The following is a 24,086-nucleotide window of genomic DNA, read 5'->3' on the forward strand; positions in this document are numbered from 1 at the left end:
ATATTGTTCTCTGGCTACTTCTTGCAGACCAGAAACCACAGCTCAAGGCATTGCTGCTGGGCCAGTGAATAAAATTGGCACTGATTCACATTGCACCCACATTTAAAAGCAACTCTAAAACACCAGACTCAGCAAGGGTTGCCACTTCTTTTTTGCTGGGTTTTTGTACAGTTCCTGTGGCCTTAATAGCTTCATGACAGGCAGAAATTCAACAAGTGCAGGAATCCCAGCTTGAATAAGTAGGAATGCTGAGAGGAAGACCTGGTGAATTTCTGCCTGGCACAGGAGCCCTTGCCAAGGCAAAAGCATAGGTGCTCTAGGAATGGAGAGAGCACAGCTGCAATTGCCAAAAGTGTGCGCTCTTGGTTTGTTTCAGCATTTATAGCCCACCTTTCTAAACGTTTAGGGGCCTATTTGGGATAAGAGCCAGAATTTGACAGCCAAAGGTGTTCCTCCTCTTAATAATGGTCAGGGATGGTGTGTTGCTCAGAGGCCTGAGAGTTCCAGCTTCACAGCCCTGGATAACTATGGCTAGCGGCGGAGCAAGCCAATCGGGCGCCTGGGAGGCGTGTGTGCCCTGTGCCCAGGGGCGGGACCAGCTGCCCACAGGGGCAGGGCGAGCTGCGTCAGGACACTCTGCAGGGCCTCCAAGGGGTCTGCCTGCCTCCTCCCACTCGGCCGCCCTACAGCTGTGGGGGAGGCACCGTCAGACCGTTTGGGGTAGTGTGGAGCCTGCGGGCGCCCAAGCTACTGTGTCACTCCCAGGAGAGACGCATGGCTTGGGTGCGCTGCAGGCCCCATGGTGAGTGCCGCCCGACATTTTGTCACCCCCTTCGGTGGGTGACACCCACTGCACCCCCTTCCCCTGCCCAACTCTGGCAGAGAGAGATGCCCCTTCTCCTTCCTCCTGTTTAGTCAGAGATAGGTTGCCACTCAAATGTAAAGCTCTGAGGCCGTCACTCACCTTGGCCCTTTGATTCTGGAACCAAACTTGCACCACCCGAACAGTCAAGCCTGTTTCAGCTGCCAATGTCTCCCTCACCTGCCCAGCGTGGAGAGTGGAAAAGCGTCTGGTTAAAAAGAGTTCCATCCCTCTCAGGTTGGGGCTAAGAGATGCTATGTGCTGCCAAAGGATGTGCAGGTTCTTCTCTCCCCACACCTGATTGCTAAAAGAAAGCAATCTACCCGCCTCCAACTCCTCAGGGCTGAAAGTGGGGCTTGTTCAGCCTACAGCAGGGGTCAGCAAACTTTTTCAGCAGGGGCCGGTCCACTGTCCCTCAGCCCTTGTGGGGGGCCGGACTATATTTTGAAGAAGAAAAATGAATGAATTCCTATGCCCCACAAATAACCCAGAGATGCATTTTAAATACGTAAAAGCACTCATTCCACTCATGTAAAAACACGCTGATTCCCGGATCGTCCACAGGCCGGATTTAAAAGGTGATTGGGCTGGATCAGGCCCCCGATCCTTAGTTTGCCTACCCATGGCCTACAACATTGTCTGTGGGTAGGGATCGACAAAACTAATGTTGGTCTCTCACCCTTTATTTTTATCTTCCCGTCTTAAATTCAGTTCTCCACATTTCCAGCTTGTGATTTGTTTAAAAATGCACAAAGTTCCCATGAAATTTTGTCAGAGTTTAGTGACGTTTCTCCTAAGAGACACTTTTATAAACAATTCCCCCCTAACATTTGCAAAGCTATGCAGGGTCTGGTCTGGTTTCAAATTGGATGGGGGGGGGGTTGCATATTGAGATGCCTGCATTGTGGGGGTCGGACGACATGACACTGGCTGGTCCCTCCCGCTCTCAGATTCTATGATTCTGTGAACTGAGTGTGGGCTTGTTGTGGCCTGCGTCTTGCTTTAAGTGTTTTGTTTAAAAAACTTTTTAAAATCATCTTATTGCCTTGAATGGAGGTTTAGAAGGCAATTAATAAATTGATGACAACAAATGCATTTTGAATGTTTGATGTTTTATGTATGCTGTAAGCTGCCCAGAGTGGCTGGAGAAACCCAGCCAGATGGGTGGTATACAATACTAATACTAATAATTGCACACTTTCTCCATGACACAGTTGGAGAACTGGATCAGAGCTGAATGAATTTTGATGAATAGCTGCATTTCAGTTCATGTAATATTTTGCATTAAAATTAGGTTTGCATTAAAAATAGGTTGATATCAAAATGTGAACTAAAATTAATCTCTCCCCAATCCTATGGGAAGAATTCAGGATATTGCTAAGCCACTTTTTCCGTCAGTGCAAACATTACTGCTTGCCTAAGGCAACAATCTGCCGTCTTCTCTCCTGACCCCCCGGGTGTTCTGGGGATTCTCCCACCCCCAACAGCCAATGGGGAGGGGGGACAGGAGGAGAGGGCGAGGAAACTCTCTTATCCCCCCCCCATGCAAAGGATCTTCCGTGATACTGGACCTTCCGGCAGGGCTTGGAGGAGACTTCGAAGGAGGCCTTGAAGGCACGGCGCTGCTGTGTGGTGAGGATGGTCCGTGGCCGCTTGGAACGCTTGTGGTCCTTGGCTTCCTCGCTGCCTTTGCCCTGCGGGTGGCTCCCATCTTCATCCTCACTCTTCACTATGAAGGGAAAAAGAAAAAACCGGACTCAGGATCCCCCCACATTGGGTGCCCAGTGGGAGAGAGCTTCTCTGTCCTGCCCCCTTCAAGAAACGCAGGAGCCCCTGCCTCAGGGATCTGTGCTGTGGACGGGGAACCTGCAGCTCCCCAGTTGTTGCCAAAATATGTCTCCCCTGATCCTTCGGTTGGCCAAGCTGGGTGGGGCTGAAGGGAGTTGGAGTCCAACAACATCTGGAAGCCCCCCAGGGAAAATATACCGGTAAATTAGCATTGCTAGCACGTATACTGGCTAGGTCTCCTATTTCTTTCATCTTAATGAGAAGCCTTACAAATGAGAATTGAGGCGGCACCTTAAATGCCACCAGCCTTTGTGGTCCATAGTCTATTCCATCAGATGCTGCAAAAGCTTATGGCATTAAAAAACTGATTCATCTTTAAGGGGCCGCAATATTTTTGTTGCTTTTGCTGCAACAAGCAAGCATGGTCTCTTTGGGGCACAAGCCTGGGCAGTGTGGATGGAGGTCTTGGACTGTCCAGATGACAAGACCTGGCCTTGCTGAGGTGGTCCAAAGGAAAGCAGAGCAAGACATTTGGCACCAGCTTGGCTGCAGGAGTTGCTGCATGGGACTCCACTCCAGACTGGTGTCAGGTTTACTCCTGAGCCTTCTCCTGAAGATGTCAGGCTGAGGTGGCATTGAGCCAACTGCTGCCACCAGAGGCTCAATGTTGCATTTTGCTACTTGTGGCCAAGGGGAACATGCTGCCCCACTGCAGCTCTGCAACTGCCCCCCCCCGGCCGAAGCCTGCCTTGCCTGGGTTGCATGGCAGCAACTGCAAAATAGCCGTGCCTGCTTCTAGTGAGAGCTCACAAAAATCTCACGACATCCCATGCTCTGCACAAGATCTCATGAGATTTTAGAGAACTCTTGTGAGATCTCACCAAACTCCACTGCCACTGTTGGTTCTGCTTCCCTGGCGGGTGTGTTTGTGCCGGGGGAACGCTGCCTGGTGGGCTTCTGCTGCCTGAGGCAGTTGGTTCACCTTGGCTCATAGGAGGGTCAGCTGCGACAGCCCCCTTGCCCCATTCTGAGGAGCTGAGCACTGCCTCCGCTGGGAGGATGCCACGGCCCCTGCCTCTCCTGTGAGCCAGTGCTGCATGCAAGCAGTGAGATGGGTGCAGAGATGGCGCAGCAGAGGAGGCCTGGAGCGAGTGCGAGTGGAGACACGGCATGCACACATTGGAGGAGGATGCCCCTCAGGCTCCTGCTGCATGGATAGGAACATGTTAGAACATAGGTTCATTCATTTCAGTGGGTCTGCTCTAAGCAGGAGTAGCTTTGGGTACAACCCTCTGTCTTTTAAGGTTGCACCTGTTCATTCTAGCCCCTTATCTAAGGTCAGCAGCTTCACAGGAGGATGCCACAAAGCCTTGTTGTTCCTGGTTGAAACAGGAACTTGTGCATTGCATTCTTAAGCATGGCTATTCAGAAGTAAATCATCCTGAATTTGTTGGGTTTCCCCTGCCCCACCCCACAGAAGTGTGATTTGGATTGCATATGGGGGCTTTGTGGATGGCAAATTTGGAACTAGAGTGGGAGGGCATGGTATTCATTTTCCTACATAGGACTGTGCTTATGTAGCCTCAGATGCCCGAGAGCTGGTGATAGGACTCTGGAGTGGTGACTCTGCCCATGCTCAGAGACATTTGCCTCCATCCCTACAAAGAAGGTCTCACTGCTCTTGCCTCTCACCTGACTCGGTGGGAGCAGGGCTGATGGCGCTCAGCATGTCTCTCTCCTTCTCATAGTCACTGCGGCAAAGCAGCTGCCCTTCTTTGAGTACAAACTCATCACCACGCTGCAGCCGCCTCTCGCACTCACAGCAGGAGAAACAGTGGACATGATAGACGTTTTCCAGCACCCGCATGATGAACTCTGAGGGAGCCACTGCTTTGAGGCAACCACTGCATTTAGTCTGGAAGAGCCTGAGAAAAAAGGGGAGCCAGACATTGAGGCAAAGCAAATATGGTGGAAAGAGACCACCCTTGCAAGGAAGTCCACCTAAGTTACTAGTCCATTTTTGCTAGGCTTGGTGCACCTACCTGTGTGCAGCTACATTTGCTTGGTGAACCTACATACATTCCTGGGTGTGTTAATAAGGTGTGGCACATCAGCAGCCTGGAATCTGGAACTCTTTTCCAATTTATGAAGATTTTCCTATCTGATCAGCCATGAGTGAGTCTGACTTACCTCAGGCCGGACGGACAGACTTGGCCATTTGTTAAGGAAGGATCTCGGGTGATAGATGTCAACTCAGCCCAGCCAGCTACCAGGAAGGCAAGAGGCAAAGCTAGTTCCTGCTTCACCACCACTCTCTGCTGGGGTGGCTTTGCCCCCAGAGCCTGCAAACATACCAACCATTTTGTTTTCATGGTTCATTCAGACGTGCCAGGTCTGTTCTCCCAGGTGGACAACAAGGCTATGCAAGCCCTCAGCCAAAAAGAAAAAGAAATCCAAATCCCAAGCTAGGATTTACCTGCCCTGCTCTTCGTCTAAGAAGCTCAGAGCTGCTTATATATATTTTCCCCCAGAGCTTCTCTCATCCATTGTGACCACAAGATGCTGGATTAGATCCCGTAGGGCTCTTCGTACCACTTCCATGGGTTTGTAGGGGAGAATCAGCAAGAAAGCAATGGGCTGACCATCTTCCCTGCCAGCTGATTCTCTTGAGCAAATGCTTCATCCATACTCACATCTGTTATCTCAGCAAACACAGGTTTGGGAAAATACATTTGCCAAGGCAACTTCTTGTTCCATCTTTACTTCACTGTGAGGTGGCAAGGCCTATGGCTTTCCCTTTATTTTACTTTGATTTATCTGTATGTTTTAGAAATAATAAATAGTTAACTGTTTATTGTTGGCTTTTGCTTTGATTTAGTCAAATCCAGATTGCTGGACACATAATAATTTTCTTACTGAGGTTCCTAAACATAAACAAAAACAAATCCTGATCGACGATTATGAGGGAAATGATGGGGCAAGTTCTCTGCTTGGAACTCCTTGCAAGGCTTTAGCTCCTCCAATTTAAGGGAAGTGTCACACTGGGCAACAATTTTTTACTTTTTGAATGTTGTCTAGATTTCTACAACTGATTTAGGGTATTTTTGCACTTCTGAATCAGGAAATGGCATCCGTTTCTCGCCATCAGGTCAGGTTTACTGTAAACTGAATGGTGGGCATTGATAAAGGTAAGTACATGTAAATTGCATGTTGCTTCACCATTTTTCAAACTTCAGGGCTTGAACTTCCATTTCTTGGAACTCCTGGAATGCTCAGCGGCAGGGAGGTCTCTCTTCAGAGTCCAACAGTAGTCAGCCATCATGACTGTGTCCCAGTGACCCTGATACCTGGTCTCCATCTCTTTCATGTCCTGATGGAATCTTTCCCCCTGCCCGTCACTCATTGAACCCAGGTTCTCAGGAAACCGGTCCATATGTGAAAATAGGTAGTGCATCTTGACGCTCATGTTGCAGCCCAGGTTTCTGAAAGCAGTCAGCATGTTGTTGACAAGTTCTGCGTAGTTTCTGGCCTTATTGTTGCCAAGAAAGTTCTTCACTACCAGAACAAATGCCTTCCACACTTCCAGTTCCACTTCGTTCATTGACTTTCCGAACTCTGGATCTCTGATGAGCTGACAGATCTGAGAACCGTCAAAGATGCCAGCTTTCAACTTCTCCATGGTCAATCCTGGAAAAGCCTGGCACAAGTAAGTGAAGCAGTCACCATCCTTGTCCAGAGCCTTGGTGAACTGCTTGATTAAGCCGAGCTTGATGTGCAGTGGTGGGAAGAGTATTCTGTCTCTGTCCACCAGAGGGTCGTTGATGACGTTCCTTTTTTTGCAAGGCACCAATTCCTCCCGCACAGGCCAGTCCTTCTTCGTGTAATGCTGAGCACGGTCCCTACTATCCCACATGCACAGAAAACATGGGCACTTGGTGAAGCCAGACTGTTGTCCCAACAAAAAGTTCACCATCTTCAGGTCAACACAAATAAACCACTTATGCTGATCATAACCAATTTTCTCCAGCACATACTTCACTGCTTCATAGTTCTCCTTCATTGTACTCGAGTGAGCCAGGGGTTTAGAGGCAAACTGGTTGCCGTTGTGTAGCAGAACACATTTCAGTGATCACTTGCTGCTGTCAATGAACAGTCTCCAATCTTTGGGTTCGTACTGTGGCACTCCAAGCTTGAGCAGAAGCTGCACAATATCTGCACAGTACACCAAGTCCTTCTCTTCCGATAAAAAATGGAGGTACTCTTGTTGCCTGTTGCGGAAGAAGCTGATGCGAGCACTGTCAGAGAGGAGGTTTTTTCCTTCAGTCTGGATGCCAACAGTTCGGCAGAGTCCTTTGACAAGCTGAGGTCACGAACTAGATCATTCAACTCCTTTTGGGAAAATGGATGTGGAGCATCATCTTCAAGAACCACTTCTTCTTCTTCATTTCCTTCAACACTGGAGGCATCTTCGTCACTAATGTCAGGAAGTTCTCTGAAGATAGGCACTGGAATTTCATCACAATGAGCTACAGGACGATGTGCTGATTGAAGATCAGGATACTTGAGGTTGCTCCGGTTCTTTCTGTTGATCCCAGCTGCACCAATTTATGGAAGATTTTGAGGTTTTATGACTTCAAATTGATCCCTTTTTGACATAATCACCCAGAACTATCGGACCTGAATACTTCTTGTCATTAAAATAATCATTTCCAATCAAAACAATTATTCAACATGGCATTTTACCCCCATCAACTTCTAAAATGTTCCACACAAGCGTACATGTGAACAAAAACGTAAAAAAACGACATGTGGCCATAGCTCAAAAACTTGACCTGATTGAGCAATACCAATGTGATTTTTGGATTCAGTGCATCAGATTCGTCCTAAATCAACTGAAAAAAACCGCAGACAACAAATTTGTTGTTGACCAGTGTAATGCCCTCCATAAAATGATGGTGGCATTATGGCATTTCACCCTGACCAACAGGAGGGCAAGCCCTGGGCAGAGAAGGAGGAATGTTGAGGAATTCTAAGCAAACTCAGAGCAGCAATGGGGCACAGCAGATTACCCCAAACAGCAGGGGATGAGAAACAAATAGAGGGATGGGGACAGTTGGCCTCTTGGATTTCTGGAGGTTGGGCTGCTGTTACAGGCACAGGAGCAGAGCCTTTAGAAAAAGCTGGCAACCCTAGGTATGACTTGCATCATCAGGCGGTGGTGGGGAGGACAAAAGGCAAGGAATGGATCTCTCTAGCTGGCACACCAATTCTGATGGAACAGGTTAGAAATGGAAAAGTACCAGAGCTCAGATTTCCCCTCCCAAGAGTCAGAAGCCTTTTTCTAACCTTCCAGCTAGGTGCAGCATCTCACCAAGATCTCACTTTGAAAAAGTGAGAGGAACTCCTTGAGTAATTTCTACTTTCACAGTGTGGAAAGCAACATTTTAAATGTGCAAATTATTTTTCAGTCAGGGATGGGGAGCCTGTGGCCCTACAAGTGTTGCTAAACTGCAGCCCCCATCAGCCCCCATCTGCATGATCAGTATTAGGGTGATGGGAGTCGTAGTTCAGCAATGGCTGGGGTGCGGCAAGATCCCCATCCCGGTTTGAAATGCCAATTTATTTTTAATGTGTGTATTGTTGTTATGTCTGTGGGTCCCCCCCCCTTGTAAGCTGCTTGGGGGGGGGGGAATAGTTTTTTTAAGTGGGGTGTAAATTATTTAAAATAAATGACATCTAATTATTATTACAGTTGAATCAGCATGAAGCAACACATTGTAGAAGAACAAGAGGCTACCATGGAAAACCGCACCCCCATGCCATATTATTTGTGACACAGAGTTTCACGTACCCTGCAATGTGATGATGCTATACTGAAAGTTTCTGCCCTGCCAGACCACATCCTGGCCTCTAACAGAAATAAGCAGGAGTTGGAGAACCACCTACAACACACGAGAGAGCCAGTAAGGTGTCGTGGGTAGAGAACTGCACTGAGAGCCAGTGTGGTGTAGTGGTTAAGAGTGGTAGTCTCGTAATCTGGGGAACCGGGTTCGCGTCTCCGCTCCTCCACCTGCAGCTGCTGGGTCACCTTGGGCCAGTCACACTTCTCTGAAGTCTCTCAGCCCCACTCACCTCACAGAGTGTTTGTTGTGGGGGAGGAAGGGAAAGGAGAACGTGAGCCGCTTTAAGACTCCTTAAAGGGAGTGAAAGGCGGGATATCAAATCCAAACTCTTCTTCTTCTTCCAAACTGATGAAATCCACGTTCAATTCAGTTTCAACTCAGTCATGAAGATCAGTGGGTGAACTTATCCTACCTCACAGGATTGCTGTGAGAAGACAGGGGAGAACCAAGAGTGCTGTGTTGAGCTCAGGAGGAAGGAATGGCAGGAGATTCATGTAATAAACCAGCCAAAATGATATTGTCAAGGGGTGAGTGAAATGATTCCGCACAGGAAGAATGCCACAGAGAGGATGCCATTCTCAATGGAAGATTGGTGAACAATACAATCTTGCATTTCACCTTCCAGTGCAGCAGGATTTTCAAGGGATGATAATGGAGACTGGGAAATGCCCCCCCCCAGCCAACACCAGTGAAATGGCATGAGGCATGACTTATGCTTAGAATGACTGAGGCAGGAAGGCCTCCACGCCTCCCTGCCCCACTGTTCAGCCTTCTGCTGTGAGGCAAGATCATCCATCTATCAAGCGATATTATCCTGATCAGAGTGGGCCACAAACAGCAAGAGAAGAGACGCAGAGAAAAAACACCCTCAAGGGCTTACAAAAAAACTTGAACCAGTGTTTATTTACTCCTCCAAAGCCGTCAGTTTTGGTCACTTGATCTGTTAACTGGTGGAATAAATCTGCACAAGTCTGCATGCGAGAAAAACACTTTCAAAGACAAAAAGAAGAATACTTCCTTAGGTTTGAGATAATGCCTGCAATGACACACACCAGCATCATCTCAGAAGATGCATTTTTTTACCTCTTGCACACAGGAAAAGAGACCCCTGCAGCTTCTAAAATTATAATAATCTTCTGTCTGATCAATTGGGGCTCACATACTGTATGTATTTATTGTTGTTGTTGTTGTTTAGTTGTTTAGTATCACCCTTAATTCTAGATCCCCAATCACCTGTTCTAACAGATTGAATAAATGTTGCAGCTTTAAGGAAGAGTGAGCTTTGGAAAAAGTGGAATAGAAATTTATAAAATAAAAACAGTTTCAACGATTTGCAAGCATTACATACTGCAAATGAAGTAGGGGCTAAGGTCTTTTTCCAGACGTCAACACAGATAAACTGTAAATCTCCCATTGCATTTTCCCCTTGCTGTGTCAGAGGAATCCTTCAGTTTAAGTGAAATCTACCTGAATTGTCCAGCTCTGGCTCTTCTAATTTTTTGCAGATCCCATTTTCTTCCCTACCTGTAGCATCACCTGCCAATTTGACAGCCACTCCTTCCACCGAAGACACAACCCCCCCCCCCCCCCGCCTCTGGATTCATGACCCTCAGACTTCCTTTAACATCTTCTGCCCCTGGAAGGAGAGGCGTTTGAAGGCAGGAATAAATAAGCCCAGCAAAGGCGTTTGCAGCAGATGGTTCTGATGAAGTAATTTGGGAGCTACGCAAACGTGTGTGGGGCGGCTCACTGGGCTGACAGCTTCTCTTTAGCCACTTGACAAGAGAAAGTAATAAAATGAGGATTAATTAGGCTGTTGTTTAAACACACACGATCCTCCCAGCCAGCAGGGAAACTCATAAACCAGGATTGAGAACAAGACGTGGGTTAATCCTCCCAGCAAACTCTTGCCGAGCGCGGGATGGAGAGGATTTACCCGGGAGGGCCACTCATCCCTTCCGAATGCCGCCCTGCCTGGATCTGCACTTTTGCTTGAATAGGCTGGGGCTGTTCTGATTGCAGGGCAAGGCTGGGCAGGATTCCTGGGCTGAGAACGAGGCAGGCATATAGATGTAGACAAACAGAAGCAGAGCCTGAGCGCCAGAGAGAAACAATGCAGGCAAGGATGTATGGAAAGCCAGGGTGGGTGGAGCAGCGCATGGGTAGGCACGCTAAGGCCCGGGGGCCGGATCCAGCCCAGTCGCCTTCTCAATCTGGCCCGTGGATGGTCTGGGAATCAGCGTGTTTTTACATGAGTAGAATGTTTCCGTTTATTTAAAATGCATCTCTGGGGTATTTGTGGGGATAGGAATTTGTTGACTCCCCCCCCCCCCCCGCCACTAAATATAATCCGGTCCCTCACAAGGTCTGAGGGACAGTGGACCAGTCCCCTGCTGAAAAAGTTTGCTGACCCCTGGAGTAGCGGGAAGATTGTGTTGGGCTGGAATCTAAGTGACCTGGGTTCAAATCCCCAATCAGGCCAGAAGCTGAAGGCTGGGTGGCCTTGAGCCAGTTGGCCTAACCTACTTGGCAGGGTTGTTGTGCAAATAAAATGGAGGGGAGGGGGAGAGAACCATGTGAGTTCCTGGGGAGAATATAGATGCAACACATATACGGGGAGGAAAAGACAGGTAGTCCTGCGGTGGAATTTCAAAACTGATCTCAAAACCTAACATTCAGAATTTTAAAAATGTATCATGAGAATTGTACAGTTTTGATGATGGGTGAAATGAGGTTTGACCAAATAATATTGCAAGTGCTGGCAAGTGTTGACTGCTGCTGGTCAGATACGGACGGCTGCTGCAGAATATTTGGATCACTATGGCCCCTCATTTTGAGGGGACCTGGGATGTTGAGAGGGCATTCCTTTAAACTCTGAAAGACACATAGTTGTAGATTATTGCAAAGTGCTCAGTGTGGGTTTCCCCTTGGGCCTGGACAAGAGGCTCCAGATGGTGCAAACGGCTGCGGCTAGACTGTTGATGGGGACAGACCATAACCAGCTCATAGCTCTGGTGCTCAACAGCCTGCAATGGCTGCCCACCTGCTGCCAGGCCAGGCTCAATGTTCTTGCATGATTTACAACTGGGGTACAGGATACCTGGGACCACTTGGCTCTTTATATCCCTGCCAGATCACTGAGGTCTTTGGGGGATTCATGGCTAGTGCTCCCCCATGGCTCAGATGCATGGCTCATCTCCAGCAGGGCCCAATGTTTGGGCTTGCCCCTCTAGCTCAGGTCAGAGAGGCCCCCTCCCTACTGAACTTCCAGCGCCTACTTGGATTTTGTCCAAAAGTATGTTGTCCTGCCTGGCCCTTAATCGTATCGGCTGCTAGGGAGGCAAAGTTCCTCCAAGCTGGAGTCAGCTTCCAGGATCAGAATCTGTTGTCCATTACTATGTCTAAGGCAAGGTCCACCCATGTCCTCCTGGGTACTGGGTACAAACCTCCCTTCCCCTGAGGATATTGGAACAGCTAAAGAAGTTACACGTATAAAACAAGAATGAAACTTGGACATTCCACAGTGAAGAGGGATTGGAATAGTCCAGGGGCCACTGTCTCCAGCCTGGTGCCCTCAGGCATTGTTGGGCTCCTACTGCCCGCATCTCTGATCACTGGCTGTGGCAGCTGGGAGCTTCTGTCTCACAACTTCCAGAAGGGGCTGGGTTGGGGAAGGCAAATCAGGGTCATTAGGTACATTGTGGACATCTGAAGGCAGCCCTGTTTAGGGAAGTTTTTAATGACTGGTGTTTTAATGTATTTTTAATCTTTTGTTGGAAGCCTCCCAGAGTTGCTGGGGAAACCCAGCCAGATGGTTGGGATATTAATAATAATAATAATAATAATAATAATAATAATAATAATAATATAATAATAATATTTTATAATAATAATGTGGCTGCTGCATTCCCAAGTTGCCACTCTTCAGAGAGACTGCTCCTGCTGCCCTGAGATGAGTCAGTGCAGAAGCCCTTGTACAATGCCCACTTCCCCATTGTTCCTTTTCCGTCAGCAGTTGCAGGCAAGAATCACTTGCCTCCCATTGTCCCATCTCTCTCCAGCAATATTCAGTACCTGAATGTGCTTTGCTTTGTTAGGTAGCAAGCACAATTGCTCTTCCAGGCCTGCTGCCCTTAATAAGCCTCTGACCTAGCTAACATCTGGCTTGGCATTTACCAGGTTCAATTACTCCAAGATGAAAACTATTCTTCCAACAACTTCTAACTTATTACATGATCCTTGATACATGGACACCTTAGAAAAGGTAAGCCTGGATGTGTTTGTTCTCTTTCCTGAGTGAAATGGTCAGAGCAGGCTTTGCGGTGGCACTTTTCCTTTGGCGGGTGAGGGATGGAGGGTGGCAGTGTCTTTATGAAGATTATATGAAGAGTATGGCTTGCACGTGAGCAGAGGCACACAGGAGCTCAGGCAGCCATAGGACATGCCTGGAATCCCAGATGTTAAGAATGTGTGGCATACTGCTTCTGTCAAGACAGCCCTACCATGAGGCACGGAGAAAGGGACCAACTCCAGAGCCCAACTAAGGTCTGGTCTATAGACAGGTTGTTGCAGAAGGAGGTCGGGAAATGGACCGTGCCACTTCAGACTGCAGACAGAGCAGAGAGCACACAGAGAGAAGCTCCTTCCACCTAAGCAGAGTGCACCGCCCCTGTGGGTCCCTCACCCAGAAACACCAAGCCAACATGTGAAGAGTTCCAGCATCTCCACTCTGCCTCTTCTCTCCAGAGAAGATGGAAGGGTGGGCGCGTATCACATTTTGGGATGCTCCCGTGCATCAAAAACACCCTGAAAGTATTCGCACAGCAAAGAACCAGGATTGGAACTTGCATCCCCTGCATTCCCCTTCTTTTCCATTGCGGGGAATTGTTTACACGGAGAAGCATTTAAAAGTGACCTCCAACCCCTACAGCCTGCAGTGGTGCAGTCCACTCCACCACATTCCACACCCTCCAAAATTCCTCAGATGAAAATAGGGGCATTGGCATCCGAGGAATGTTGGAGGGTAGGCAGTTGGTGTGTTGTGTTGTTGTTGTACATGTGATTTAAAACTGGAAACTTGATTAAGAAATATTATTAATTAAAAAACAAAAACCAAGCAGTGTGGCAAAACCTGGTGTGTGTGTGTGTGTGTGTGTGTGTGTGTGTGTGTGTGTAATGCACAGAGATTAAAACAAAATGTAAAAAAGCTGAAGTGACAAAACAGTACGCAGAGGTAAGTAAATAGATGTATTATGATGCCTGTGTCCGTATGTCCCCACACCATATCATTTATATGCCACCTTTTCTACCCAGGCACCCAAACAGACCTCCCTCGTGTGGCACCAACCTGAGAGGAGAGGCTCAGCAGCCTGGTGCGACCATGACCAGACAGGAGGGAGGTTTTCCTCTGGGTGGGTGGGAGAGCTGACAATTTCACTCACATCTCGTCTTTCTGGTGCTGCCTCTGCCCCAGTCCGGCTGCTGCACTTGGTCATCTCAGCAGCAGATGGGTGGGAGAGAAGTGCCGCAAAACCAACAAAGGAGAGGAGCTGCCAACCCCAATGCCCAGCTGGCCACACAGCCACCCCCCAAGACACACAGAGAGAAGCTCCTTCCACCTAAGCAGAGTGCACTGCCCATGTGGGTCCCCAGAAACACCAAGCCAGCATGTGAAGAGTTCCAGCATCTCCACTCTGCCTCTTCTCTCCAGAGAAGATACACACACACACACATGGGGAGGAAAGCTCAACAACTTTGCAGGTGTCAGGAATCTTACTTTTTGAAATATGGCCACCCTAAGAATAACAGCTTTGGGCAGGAGGTGAGAGGGCTTTGCGAAGGAGCCCTCATGCCACCTTTCCAAGGCTGCTGCCGCCCCAGGAGCTGCTTCCATGGGGGAATTTGGAACGTCCCATGATTAAGTCAGAAGCCGTCACAGCTTCAGGAATTTCACGACTGTCCTGGCAAAATTAGGGAACTTGGAGAGTATGACTTTTCCATCTCAGGCCTAAAATTTGACAATATCTGCATGTTTAAACATGGATGTGCCATAGTCACAGAGAAAGCAGAGGGTGTGGGTTTAAGATGAAGAGCAAACTGGATGCTCAGGTGAGAATCCCCTCCCAGGCTCAGGCGGTGTCAGGGTGGTGCAACTGGTTTGGCCACACTGAGTGCCACACTACAGGAGGGCAGCACAACATGGGCGTAGAACGGAGCAAGAGAGGCGGGGGGGAGGGGCACTGAATTTTAGTATCCTACAGGACACCACTGAAATTTGAGAGAAGAAAGTCCACCTCTGCCTGTAGCCTCTTTGCCCAGATGCTTTCTCCTCCAGCTGGGCTTGATTCCCATATCCAAGCGCAGCTGCTGGGAGGAAAACTTCACAAGGCCAGTGATGCCATTGGCCCTTTTCTACCAGAGGCAGGGAGGCCGCTGCAGTCGCACCAGCCCAGCCCTTGCCCCTGCTTGAAATCAGTCCGATCCCAGCCTCACAAAGTGGCGTGGGGGTGCTCATGCAAAAAGTCTCCTCTTTAGCGGAAATGGGTTTGTTGTGGAAGTCATCTCCCAGCCAACTCTAAGTACACAGCATGGATTTGCCAGTATGTGGTTGAATACGCCACCCACCACCTGCCACCTGCTAGGGACAGTCTGGAAGTACAAAGGGAGAGGCTGTGGAAGGCTGGGCTGATCAGGGTGGTGGTGGTGTCAGAAACGTCATTTGGCCCAGGGACTCAAGATTAAAGGGGCCTCAAGTTTAAACACTGTTTAGTTTTTGGCATTTGATCAGTTTCACAACTTGTTTTTATGCAGAGTGGAGCAAAAGTTACACATTCTCTCATCTAGAAAAGCATTTGTTAAACACACACATGGATATTCAAATTCTAATTTTTGTGCCGTAGTTTGTTTTGCAGGTGTTGCCATTTTAATTTTTATAATGCCCAGGGGTCTCACGGACGGCTAGAAGCAGCCAGGACATGGTGGGAGGTACACAGGAGAAGCAAGTTGTGTTTTGCCACCAATCTGTGTCTTCTCCTCATGTGCAGAGCTGCCTTCTCTGTTGTGAAGCATTCCTTCAGCTCACCGTGGCAGCTCACACAGACACAGACCAGCCTATTGCTTGTCCTCACTTCTTAGGAGGAGGCTGTTATCTTCCAAGGTCTAAAAATCACAGCATTTACCAGAAATCCCCCCTGAATTTACATCTTAGGGGATTGATGGCTACGCCAGGGTGACCTGCCTTCATCGGCTCCCCTCCTCACTCCATAACTCAATAATGCCTCCCCCTTAAGCCCCGAAAACAAATCCACGCCTCTCTGCACTAATTGAAGAAAACAGGCAGCGAGGCCTCATAAACACGGTGTCAGCTCGCATTACGCAAAATTAAAATTCTCAGCACCAGGAATTCCTAAAGAGGCTGCTTTTTTAATATCGTCCGAATCCGTTTAAGCCTGGGTAATATTGTTTAGGTTGCCATGGGAACAGAAGGCAGCTCTGTTAGCCACTGGTGGATTGAAAACTAGTTTATTATTGGTGCTGGATTGACAGACACGGTAACTGGGGGAGTCTGTGCGATACCTGTAAGATGGGACAGCTGCCATTTGGGGCAGCACAAAGGGGTTGCTTTCACACTGGGGCACTTCAGCGCAGCTCAGATATTATTTCCCTGCAATTAGCTGGCAGCAGGATTAAAACAGAGATTCCACACAAGCACTTAATGGAGCACCATATTATCCAGCAGCCCCCTTCCCCACGGTCTTATAATGTTTACTCACAAGTAAGTCCTGCTCAGCAAAGGTTTCCAGCAATGTTACTCAAACGCTTCTTCCTTGTGGGTTCAAGTTTGCTTTTTTGATTCTTGATGAGCATTGGTGGGGGGATTAAATATAAATAGCCTATCATTTGTCCTTTGAATAGCCACTCTGATTACCCCCAGTATTGGTTTTGGTTCCCACAAGGGGGGGGGGGAGGATTTAACTACTGATTTCAGATCATTTTCTCCTTTCCATTTGTAATACTGAAATAATGCTATTTCTCTATAAAATTGTGGGCGGGGGGCATAGAAGAAAGTAATTAAAGACAACAATTGTATTTTTCTTTCCCCATAGAAACAGAAACTGATACTGGAACAAAACAAGGATTTTTCAAGGGACACTCCATCACTCATCAGGCTGAAACAAACCTGCAAACAGGAAATGTCTAATTAAAGGCACAAGAGCCATGAGGTGCCTCAAAGGCTGCAACTATGTTCTATTACAAAAATAAATAAATACTGCAACAAATCACGTCAGAAAAGAAAGGGAAGGCACACCACCAAAAACATTGAAATGGAAAGGGCTAATGCCATTGTCATCAGAATGCTCTCTAAGAAGGAAGTGAGCAAAGGACAGGAAGTCCAGAGGAAATGGCTAGGGCAGAATTTTAAAAAGGCCAGTGTTTAAACAGGCAGATTCCACAGGGCCAAAGACTAGATTGCCACCCTCTCAGGGAGCCAGCTGCCCTCAGTTGGGGGGGGGAGGAAGGTGCTGCCACACCCCAGTGTTTTTCAAGAGAGATTTGACTCCCGGTTCAGTGAGCTTTTCTGCATTGAATGGGGAGGGGAGAAGAGCACCTTCATTTCAGACAGCAAAAGGTCTCAAGCCACCCTTCGTCCTGAGCCCTACAGAAACTAGGCCTATGTGAAAGTAAAGGCATTTGCAACTATTCTTCCCTTGTGATCTGCCCTTCCTCACTCTGCTGTCTTGCCCGGCCAATAGCTAGTCTGTTCACTCCTCTGGGCAAGAAAGGAATGCTTGCTCCACTTCTAAGCACTCAGCTGCAGTGCACCATAACACCCAAGCCCGCTCCCATCAAAGACTTAGGGCGTGCTGATGAATGGGAAGCTTGGGTGGGATCATGAAGTAGCAACTTTTTAGCTTTGCTTAGCAAGCAAAACTCAGCAAGGTGCAGGGGCATAGCATGGCGGGGGCAGAGGGTGGCAGCCCCGGGTGCACCATTTTTAGGGGGCACAAGCAAGGCATTCCCACACAGGGGATCCCACCCTGCCTGCTACTGGCTCTACTGGCCAGGCTCCTCCCTGCATGGGCAGGTGGGGGCACAACGCAGCCCCACTTGGCTCTGGTGGCCACGGCTGAACTGTGCACAGGCTCCGTGAACCGTTTGCGCCCCGTGCTTATGCGCCCAGCTGTGTTGGTGGCCAGAGTCCAAATGTGCAATGATGCAATTTCCCTTGATAATGAAAGCAAAGAGGCAAGCCAGTGGTCCATCGTGACCTCTGGGTGGGGTGAATTCTGTGGGGGAAAGGCACAGAAGGGGCAGTCTGCATTTGGGGACACAGAAGAGCTTTTTCCCACAGGTTAGAATTCTGAATGAGAAATAACAGTACATTTCACATTAACACTGTTGTTCTCAAAACCCTTCCTCTGAAATAAGGACAACCTTTTTTTGATAATGTTCAAGTGAACATCCTTAGCATTGCAGCCGTATTTTAATGCCCAGTATAAAAGGGCCTTTCCTTTAAGAAACCACAAGGATCAAGAAATATGGGAGTTGAGGGGCAGCCCCCTTTCTGAGATGCGGGTGCTTGTTGCCTTCATTCCCCCCCCCCACTCTCCTGTCAATCACTACATGAAACTTGATCCAGACTAATTTTGCAAAAGATTGCCTTTAATTTTTTTTTAATGATACAATGTTTTGTGCCAGAAAACTAGAGTTTGTGGCACACAGTCCAATTACTGAACCCCCTTCATGTATGTTGTGAACCACCCTGTGATCTTTGGGTGAGGGGCAGTATACAAATGTAATAAATAAAAAATAAAATAAATGTATGCATAGTGACAACCAAAAATGTTTGCAAACACCCTCCCTTTCCTATTGAATTCTCTCATCCCCCCCCATCCACTAACTTCTGGGTGTTCCTGTACCCAGATATGATCCAGTCAGGAGAGCTGAGCCGCATTCCCTGCATTTTGAATCAAAACTGGATCCAAGGAGCCTAAACGAGAAAACTCTCCTCAAGTGCCTGTAAGAGGCCTTGTGAAGTCCTGTGGTAACAGCATGGAGAGCCCTGACCTGAGCCTGGGAAGGCTAATTTGGAGAATATAAAACTGTACCAGTGGGATTAAAAGGTGTTAATGAAGCAGGACTTGAGGCCACCTCAAAGGCGACTGGGTCCCCTGCTTCATGAAGCCGCTGTGTTTAGTTAGGGTTTAGTCAAAATGAAGCGGTCCCTGGCTTAAGAGCGGGTCTGTTTACTCAGCGCTGAGCTCCAAAATCCATCCTTAGCTGCCTGAAATATTGAAGTGGAAGGTTTAAAGCTGCTTTCCAGATTGCCAGGCCAGACCCAGGAGCAAGGGATGAAGGAACCCTGGAAATACAACAATACTCCCCTTTCATTACTAGGAGTTTTGATTTGAGTTCTACTAACAATGGCAGTGTGATGAGCAAAGTTTGAAGAGGGAAATCTCTCCTTCTCTCTGCCTTTTCTCCCTCCTCCAACTTGGCCTTGTTTCCTTAATGCCACAGAGAAGCAGAGATTAAAAAGCTGTGTCTGAATCGTCCGTGGCTCCAGGTCTGATTCAGCAGGAGGTGAAAGGCAGGGCTCCAAGGTGTCTTTGGGCCTCTCAGAACAGATGGGCATCTGAACAGGATGCCCAACACATCAACTTTGCCGGTGGAAAGGTCTTACGAAGGCACTTTCCAGGCAAAAACTCATTCTTTACTGCTGAATTGGAGCAAATGGCAATCCATGGTAACCCAAACTGCCTTTTGTTCAGATTCTGCTGGGGAAAGTGGCGGGCCAACAAAACCTGCTTGAACTTATGCCTAGAAAGTGCAAGGCAAAAGGTAAGTGCGGATGAGCCCTTTGTTTGGGACCACGACCACTAGGATGCCAAGTGTACCCAATACATAATGTATACATACACAATTGTTGTTTAGTCGTTTAGTCATGTCTGACTCTTTGTGACCCTATGGACCAGAGCATGCCAGGCACTCTACTGCCTCCCACTGCCACTGCCACTGCCATCCACTGCTTCCCGCAGTTTAGTGAAACTCATTTTAGTAGCTTCTAGAGCACTGTCCAACCGTCTCGTCCTCTGTCGTCCCCTTCTCCCTGTGCCCTCCATCTTTCTCAACATCAGGGTCTTTTCCAGGAAGTCTTCTCTTCTCATGAGGTGGCCAAAGTCTTGGAGTCTCAGCTTCACGATCTGGCCTTCCAGTGAGCACTCAGGGCTGATGTCCTTAAGAATGGATAGGTTTGTTCTTCTTGCAGTCCATGGGACTCTCAAGAGTCTCCTCCAGCACCATAATTCAAAAGTATCAATTCTTCGGCGATCAGCCTTCTTTATGGTCCAGATCTCACTTCCATACATCACTACTGGGAAAACCATAGCTTTAACTATACGGACATTTGTTGGCAAGGTGATGTCTCTGCTTTTTAAGATGCTGTCTAGGTTTGTCATTGCTTTTCTCCCAAGAAGCAGGTGTCCTTTAATTTCATGACTGCTATCACCATCTGCAGTGACCATGGAACCCAAGGCAGTAAAATCTCTCACTGCTTCCATTTCTTCCCCTTCTATTTGCCAGGAGGTGATGGGACCAGTGGCCATGATCTTTGTTTTTTTTGATGTTGAGCTTCAAACCATATTTTGTGCTCTTCTCTTTCACCCTCATTAAGAGGTTATTTAATTCCTCCTCACTTTCTGCCATCAAGGTTGTGTCATCTGAGGTATCTGAGGTAGATGATATTTCTTCCAGCAATCTTAATTCCTACTTGGTATTCATCCAGTCCAGCCTTTTGAGGTTGTTAATATTTCTTCCGGCAATCTTAATTCCAGCTAGGGATTCATCCAGCCCAGCCTTTCGCATGATGAATTCTGCATATAAGTTAAATAAGCAGGGAGACAATATACAGCCTTGTCGTACTCCTTTCCCAGTTTTGAACCAATCAGTTGTTCCATATCCAGTTCTAACTGTAGCTTCTTGTCCCACATAGAGATTTCTCAGGAGACAGATGAGGTGATCAAGCACTCCCATTTCTTTAAGAGCTTGCCATAGTTTGCTGTGGTCGACACAGTCAAAGGGTTTTGTGTAGTCAATGAAGGAGAAGTAGATGTCTTTCTGGAACTCTCGAGCTTTCTCCATAATCCAGCGCATGTTTGCAATTTGGTCTCTGGTTCCTTTGCCCCTTTGAAATCCAGCTTGCACTTCTGGGAGTTCTCGGTCCACATACTGCTTGAGCCTTCCTCGTAGAATTTTAAGCATAACCTTGCTAGCGTGTGAAATGAGTGCAATTGTGCGGTAGTTGGAGCATTCTTTGGCACTGCCCTTCTTTGGGATTGGGATGTAGACTGATCTTCTCTAATCCTCTGGCCACTGCTGAGTTTTCCAAACTTGCTGGCATATTGAGTGTAGCATCTTAACAGCATCATCTTTTAAAAATTTTAATAGTTCAGCTGGAATATCATCACTTCCACTGGCCTTGTTATTAGCAGTGCTTTCTAAGACCTATTTGACTTCACTCTCCAGGATGTCTGGCTCAAGGTCATATACGAAACATCCATATCTTTCTGGTATAATTCCTCTGTGTATTCTTGCCACCTCTTCTTGATGTCTTCTGCTTCTGTTAGTTCCTTATCACTTTTGTCCTTTATTATGGTAATCTTTGTACAAAATGTTCCTTTCATATCTCCAATTTTCTTGAACAGATCTCTGGTTTTTCCCATTCTGTTGTTTTTCTCTATTTCTTTGCATTGCTCGTTTAAGAAGGCCCTCTTGTCTCTCCTTGCTATTTTTTTTGAAATTCGCATTCAATTTCCTGTATCTTTCACTATCTCCCTCGCATTTTGCTTGCCTTCTCTCCCCCACTATTTGTAAGGCTCGTCGGACAGCCACTTTGCTTTCTTGCATTTCCTTTTCATTGGGATGGTTTTTGTTGCTGCCTCCTGTATTATTAGCCTCCATCCATAGTTCTTCAGGCACTCTGTCCACCAAATCTAAATCCTTAAATCTGTTCCTCACTTCCACTGTGTATTCAGAAGCTGATGATCTGAGCCACAGTCAGCTCCAGGTCTTGTTTTTGCTGACTGTATAGATCTTCTCCAACTTTGGCTGCAGAGAATATAATCAATCTGATTTCGATGCTGCCCATCTGGGGATGTCCATGGATCACTGCCTTGTCGTGGCGAAGGGGCTTGAATAACTCAGAGCTATGCCATGCTATGAGCTATGCCGTGCATATGCTATGAGCTATGCCGTGCAGGGCCACCCAAGACAGACAGGTCATAGTGGAGAGTTTTGACAAAATGTGATCCACCTGGAGCAGGAACCAGCAAGCCTCGCCAGTATCCCTGCCAAGAAAACTCCATGGACAAAGACATACACAATACTGAGTAATTATACTACTGTGTTCTTTCTTTTACTGTATTGTTCCTGGCTATTCTTATTCGTTTTTCTTCTTGGAGTTTTAATTGTTCTATCTACTTCTGTAAAAGAAAATGAAATAAAGAAATATTTGATGCCATATCTCATAGATAAGTTATTATACTATATTATTATGATGCCCTGTCCTCAGTGGGAGCTAAGTGCAAAATAGCAACTTTAGAAAGAGGAGTGTATACAGAATTAAGAAAAATAGCATTCCAGCCCAGGAATTTGTTTTCAGTACCAGAACTTGAGTTCACAGTTACATTGGAGAGGCCAAACTGGGGGGGGGGGGAGTTGCTATTGTTTAAACAATTGGAGTCAGAAATCCTCCAGAAATCTACCGGTAGAGCCTTTTCTACCTTTTGCCTTTTACTGTTGTAAATTGATCCTTTTGGAGGTCAGGTACTGGCACCCAGTAGAGCTTAATCTGTCACCCTTTAGCACTGGAGTCAAGGAAGTCCTTCACCAGTTGACCCTCAGCAACCATCAGGCTAGGGAAGCAAGGGTCTGGTCTCAAATAATAGAGATGGTGACAGAAAACTGGTTACATTCAGAAACTACAGGACCTGGGAGAGCTCCTGAGGAGAGCAGGCGTTGTTACAATGACATCTAAAGCCCACCTCAGGGCTCATCCACACTTCCTCTTGTTCCACTGCTTTCCCCTGGAGGGAAACTTCTATTGAGCACTCAGCAGGAGGGAATAGCAATTTGGGGTTTCTTTGGATTGACGTTTGCTCCGATTTAGGTTTTCCCTGGGAAAAGAGTTGTGCTGGACCCGGGGGAAAGGTACCGTGAGCGTAGTCTGAGTCCACACGAAGAGGGGCGAGGTCCGAGGCGGAGAGCCGGGCGGGGAACAGGAACGCTGGAACAGGAGGCCGAGCAGGGTACAGGAACACCGGATGGTCAGGAACAGGAGGCCGAGCAGGGAACAGGAGCACCGGATGGTCAGGAACAGGAGGCCGAGCAGGGATCAGGAACACAGGAAGGTCCAAAACCAACAACGACGTTGCTCCCGCAACCTGGGACCGGGCTGACTGGGTTTTTATCCTCTTCTAAGGCCAGGGGTGGTCCTGGCCCCCAGGAGCCCCGCCTCCTCTGGCCTTAAGGCGAGCACTCCTCCTGGGAGCAACCAGTTCCCTTCGCCTCTCTGCCCTAAGCCTCTGCAGATCAGGAGAGGCCGAAGGGTTACTGGGCCCTGGAGGAGGCTCACCTGTAGCCACTGAGTCCTCAAGCCCCTCTGGGGCCAGAAGGGTTTCACCTGGGGCCAGCTCCTGGTGCTCTGCCACAGGTGCAGGCTCTTCAGCATCTAGGCCTTGCCCCAGTTCAGCCGGCCCTGGAGGCGGGGACTCCTGTGCAGGCTGGGATTCCTCTGGTTCATCCTCTGAATTGGAATCCCAGGCCATCACACCATCCCCCCTCCCAGGCCCCCCCTCAACCGAGGGTCCGGACCCGGCTTGCCGGGGTACGTCGCATGGAACTCTCGGAGGCAGGCAGGTGCGTGGACGTTGGCCGCTGGTTCCCAGGAACGGTCCTCTGGTCCGTACCCCTTCCAGTCAATGAGATACTGCAGCTGTCCCCTGCGGTATCGGGAGTCCAGGATGCGTTCCACCTCGTATTCAGGCTCTCCCTGAACCAACACTGGCTGCGGTCGGGGACGGTTTGGGTGGAACTCGTCGGGTGGGGCCACCAGACTCAGAAGGGACCTGTGGAAGGCCGGGTGAACCTTCAGGGTTGCAGGTAACCGGAGAAGGAATGCCACAGGAGAGACTTGGTCCACGATAGGGAACGGGCCGGTGAAGCGGGCGTCCAACTTCCGCGAAGGTTGAGAGGGGTGGAGGTGGTGAGTGGAGAGCCAAACCAGGTCACCGACGCGAAGTTCCGGCCCCACCTGGCGGTGGCGGTCAGCCTGGGCTTTGTACGCTTCCTTGGCCTGGTGCAGTTGCTCCACCAAAAGCTGTTGCTGGGACTGGAGCTCTTGAAGCCACTCCGTCACTGCCGGGACCGCGGATGCCGGCAGCACATCTGGAAACAGCCGTGGGTGATAACCGTAACTGGCCTGGAACGGGGTCTGCTGGGTGGACGCATTCACCGCGTTGTTGTAGGCGAACTCC

At 48.3% G+C, this 24,086-nt stretch overlaps 2 protein-coding genes across 5 annotated transcripts in view; one reads left to right on the forward strand and one right to left on the reverse strand.

The window, feature by feature from the left end:
- Window positions 1–24,086, forward strand: part of LOC310840067 (uncharacterized protein) — a 437,006-nt gene that overhangs the window by 77,905 nt on the left and 335,015 nt on the right. The gene's annotated exons all lie outside the window — the stretch shown is intronic.
- Window positions 1–24,086, reverse strand: part of LOC310840063 (LIM/homeobox protein LMX-1.2-like) — an 86,547-nt gene that overhangs the window by 8,292 nt on the left and 54,169 nt on the right. For all 3 annotated transcript variants that reach the window (XM_083729239.1, XM_083729238.1, XM_083729240.1), the window contains 3 exons: window positions 4,343–4,575; window positions 2,434–2,591; window positions 965–1,042 (listed from right to left, as the gene is read on the reverse strand). In XM_083729239.1, coding sequence (XP_083585365.1) covers window positions 965–1,042; window positions 2,434–2,591; window positions 4,343–4,575 — 469 coding nt within the window. The remainder of the gene's footprint in view (window positions 1–964; window positions 1,043–2,433; window positions 2,592–4,342; window positions 4,576–24,086) is intronic.

The sequence above is a fragment of the Podarcis gaigeae genome, assembly GCF_964106915.1.
Source record: "Podarcis gaigeae genome assembly, chromosome: 2".
In the NCBI taxonomy this organism is placed as follows: domain Eukaryota; kingdom Metazoa; phylum Chordata; class Lepidosauria; order Squamata; family Lacertidae; genus Podarcis; species Podarcis gaigeae.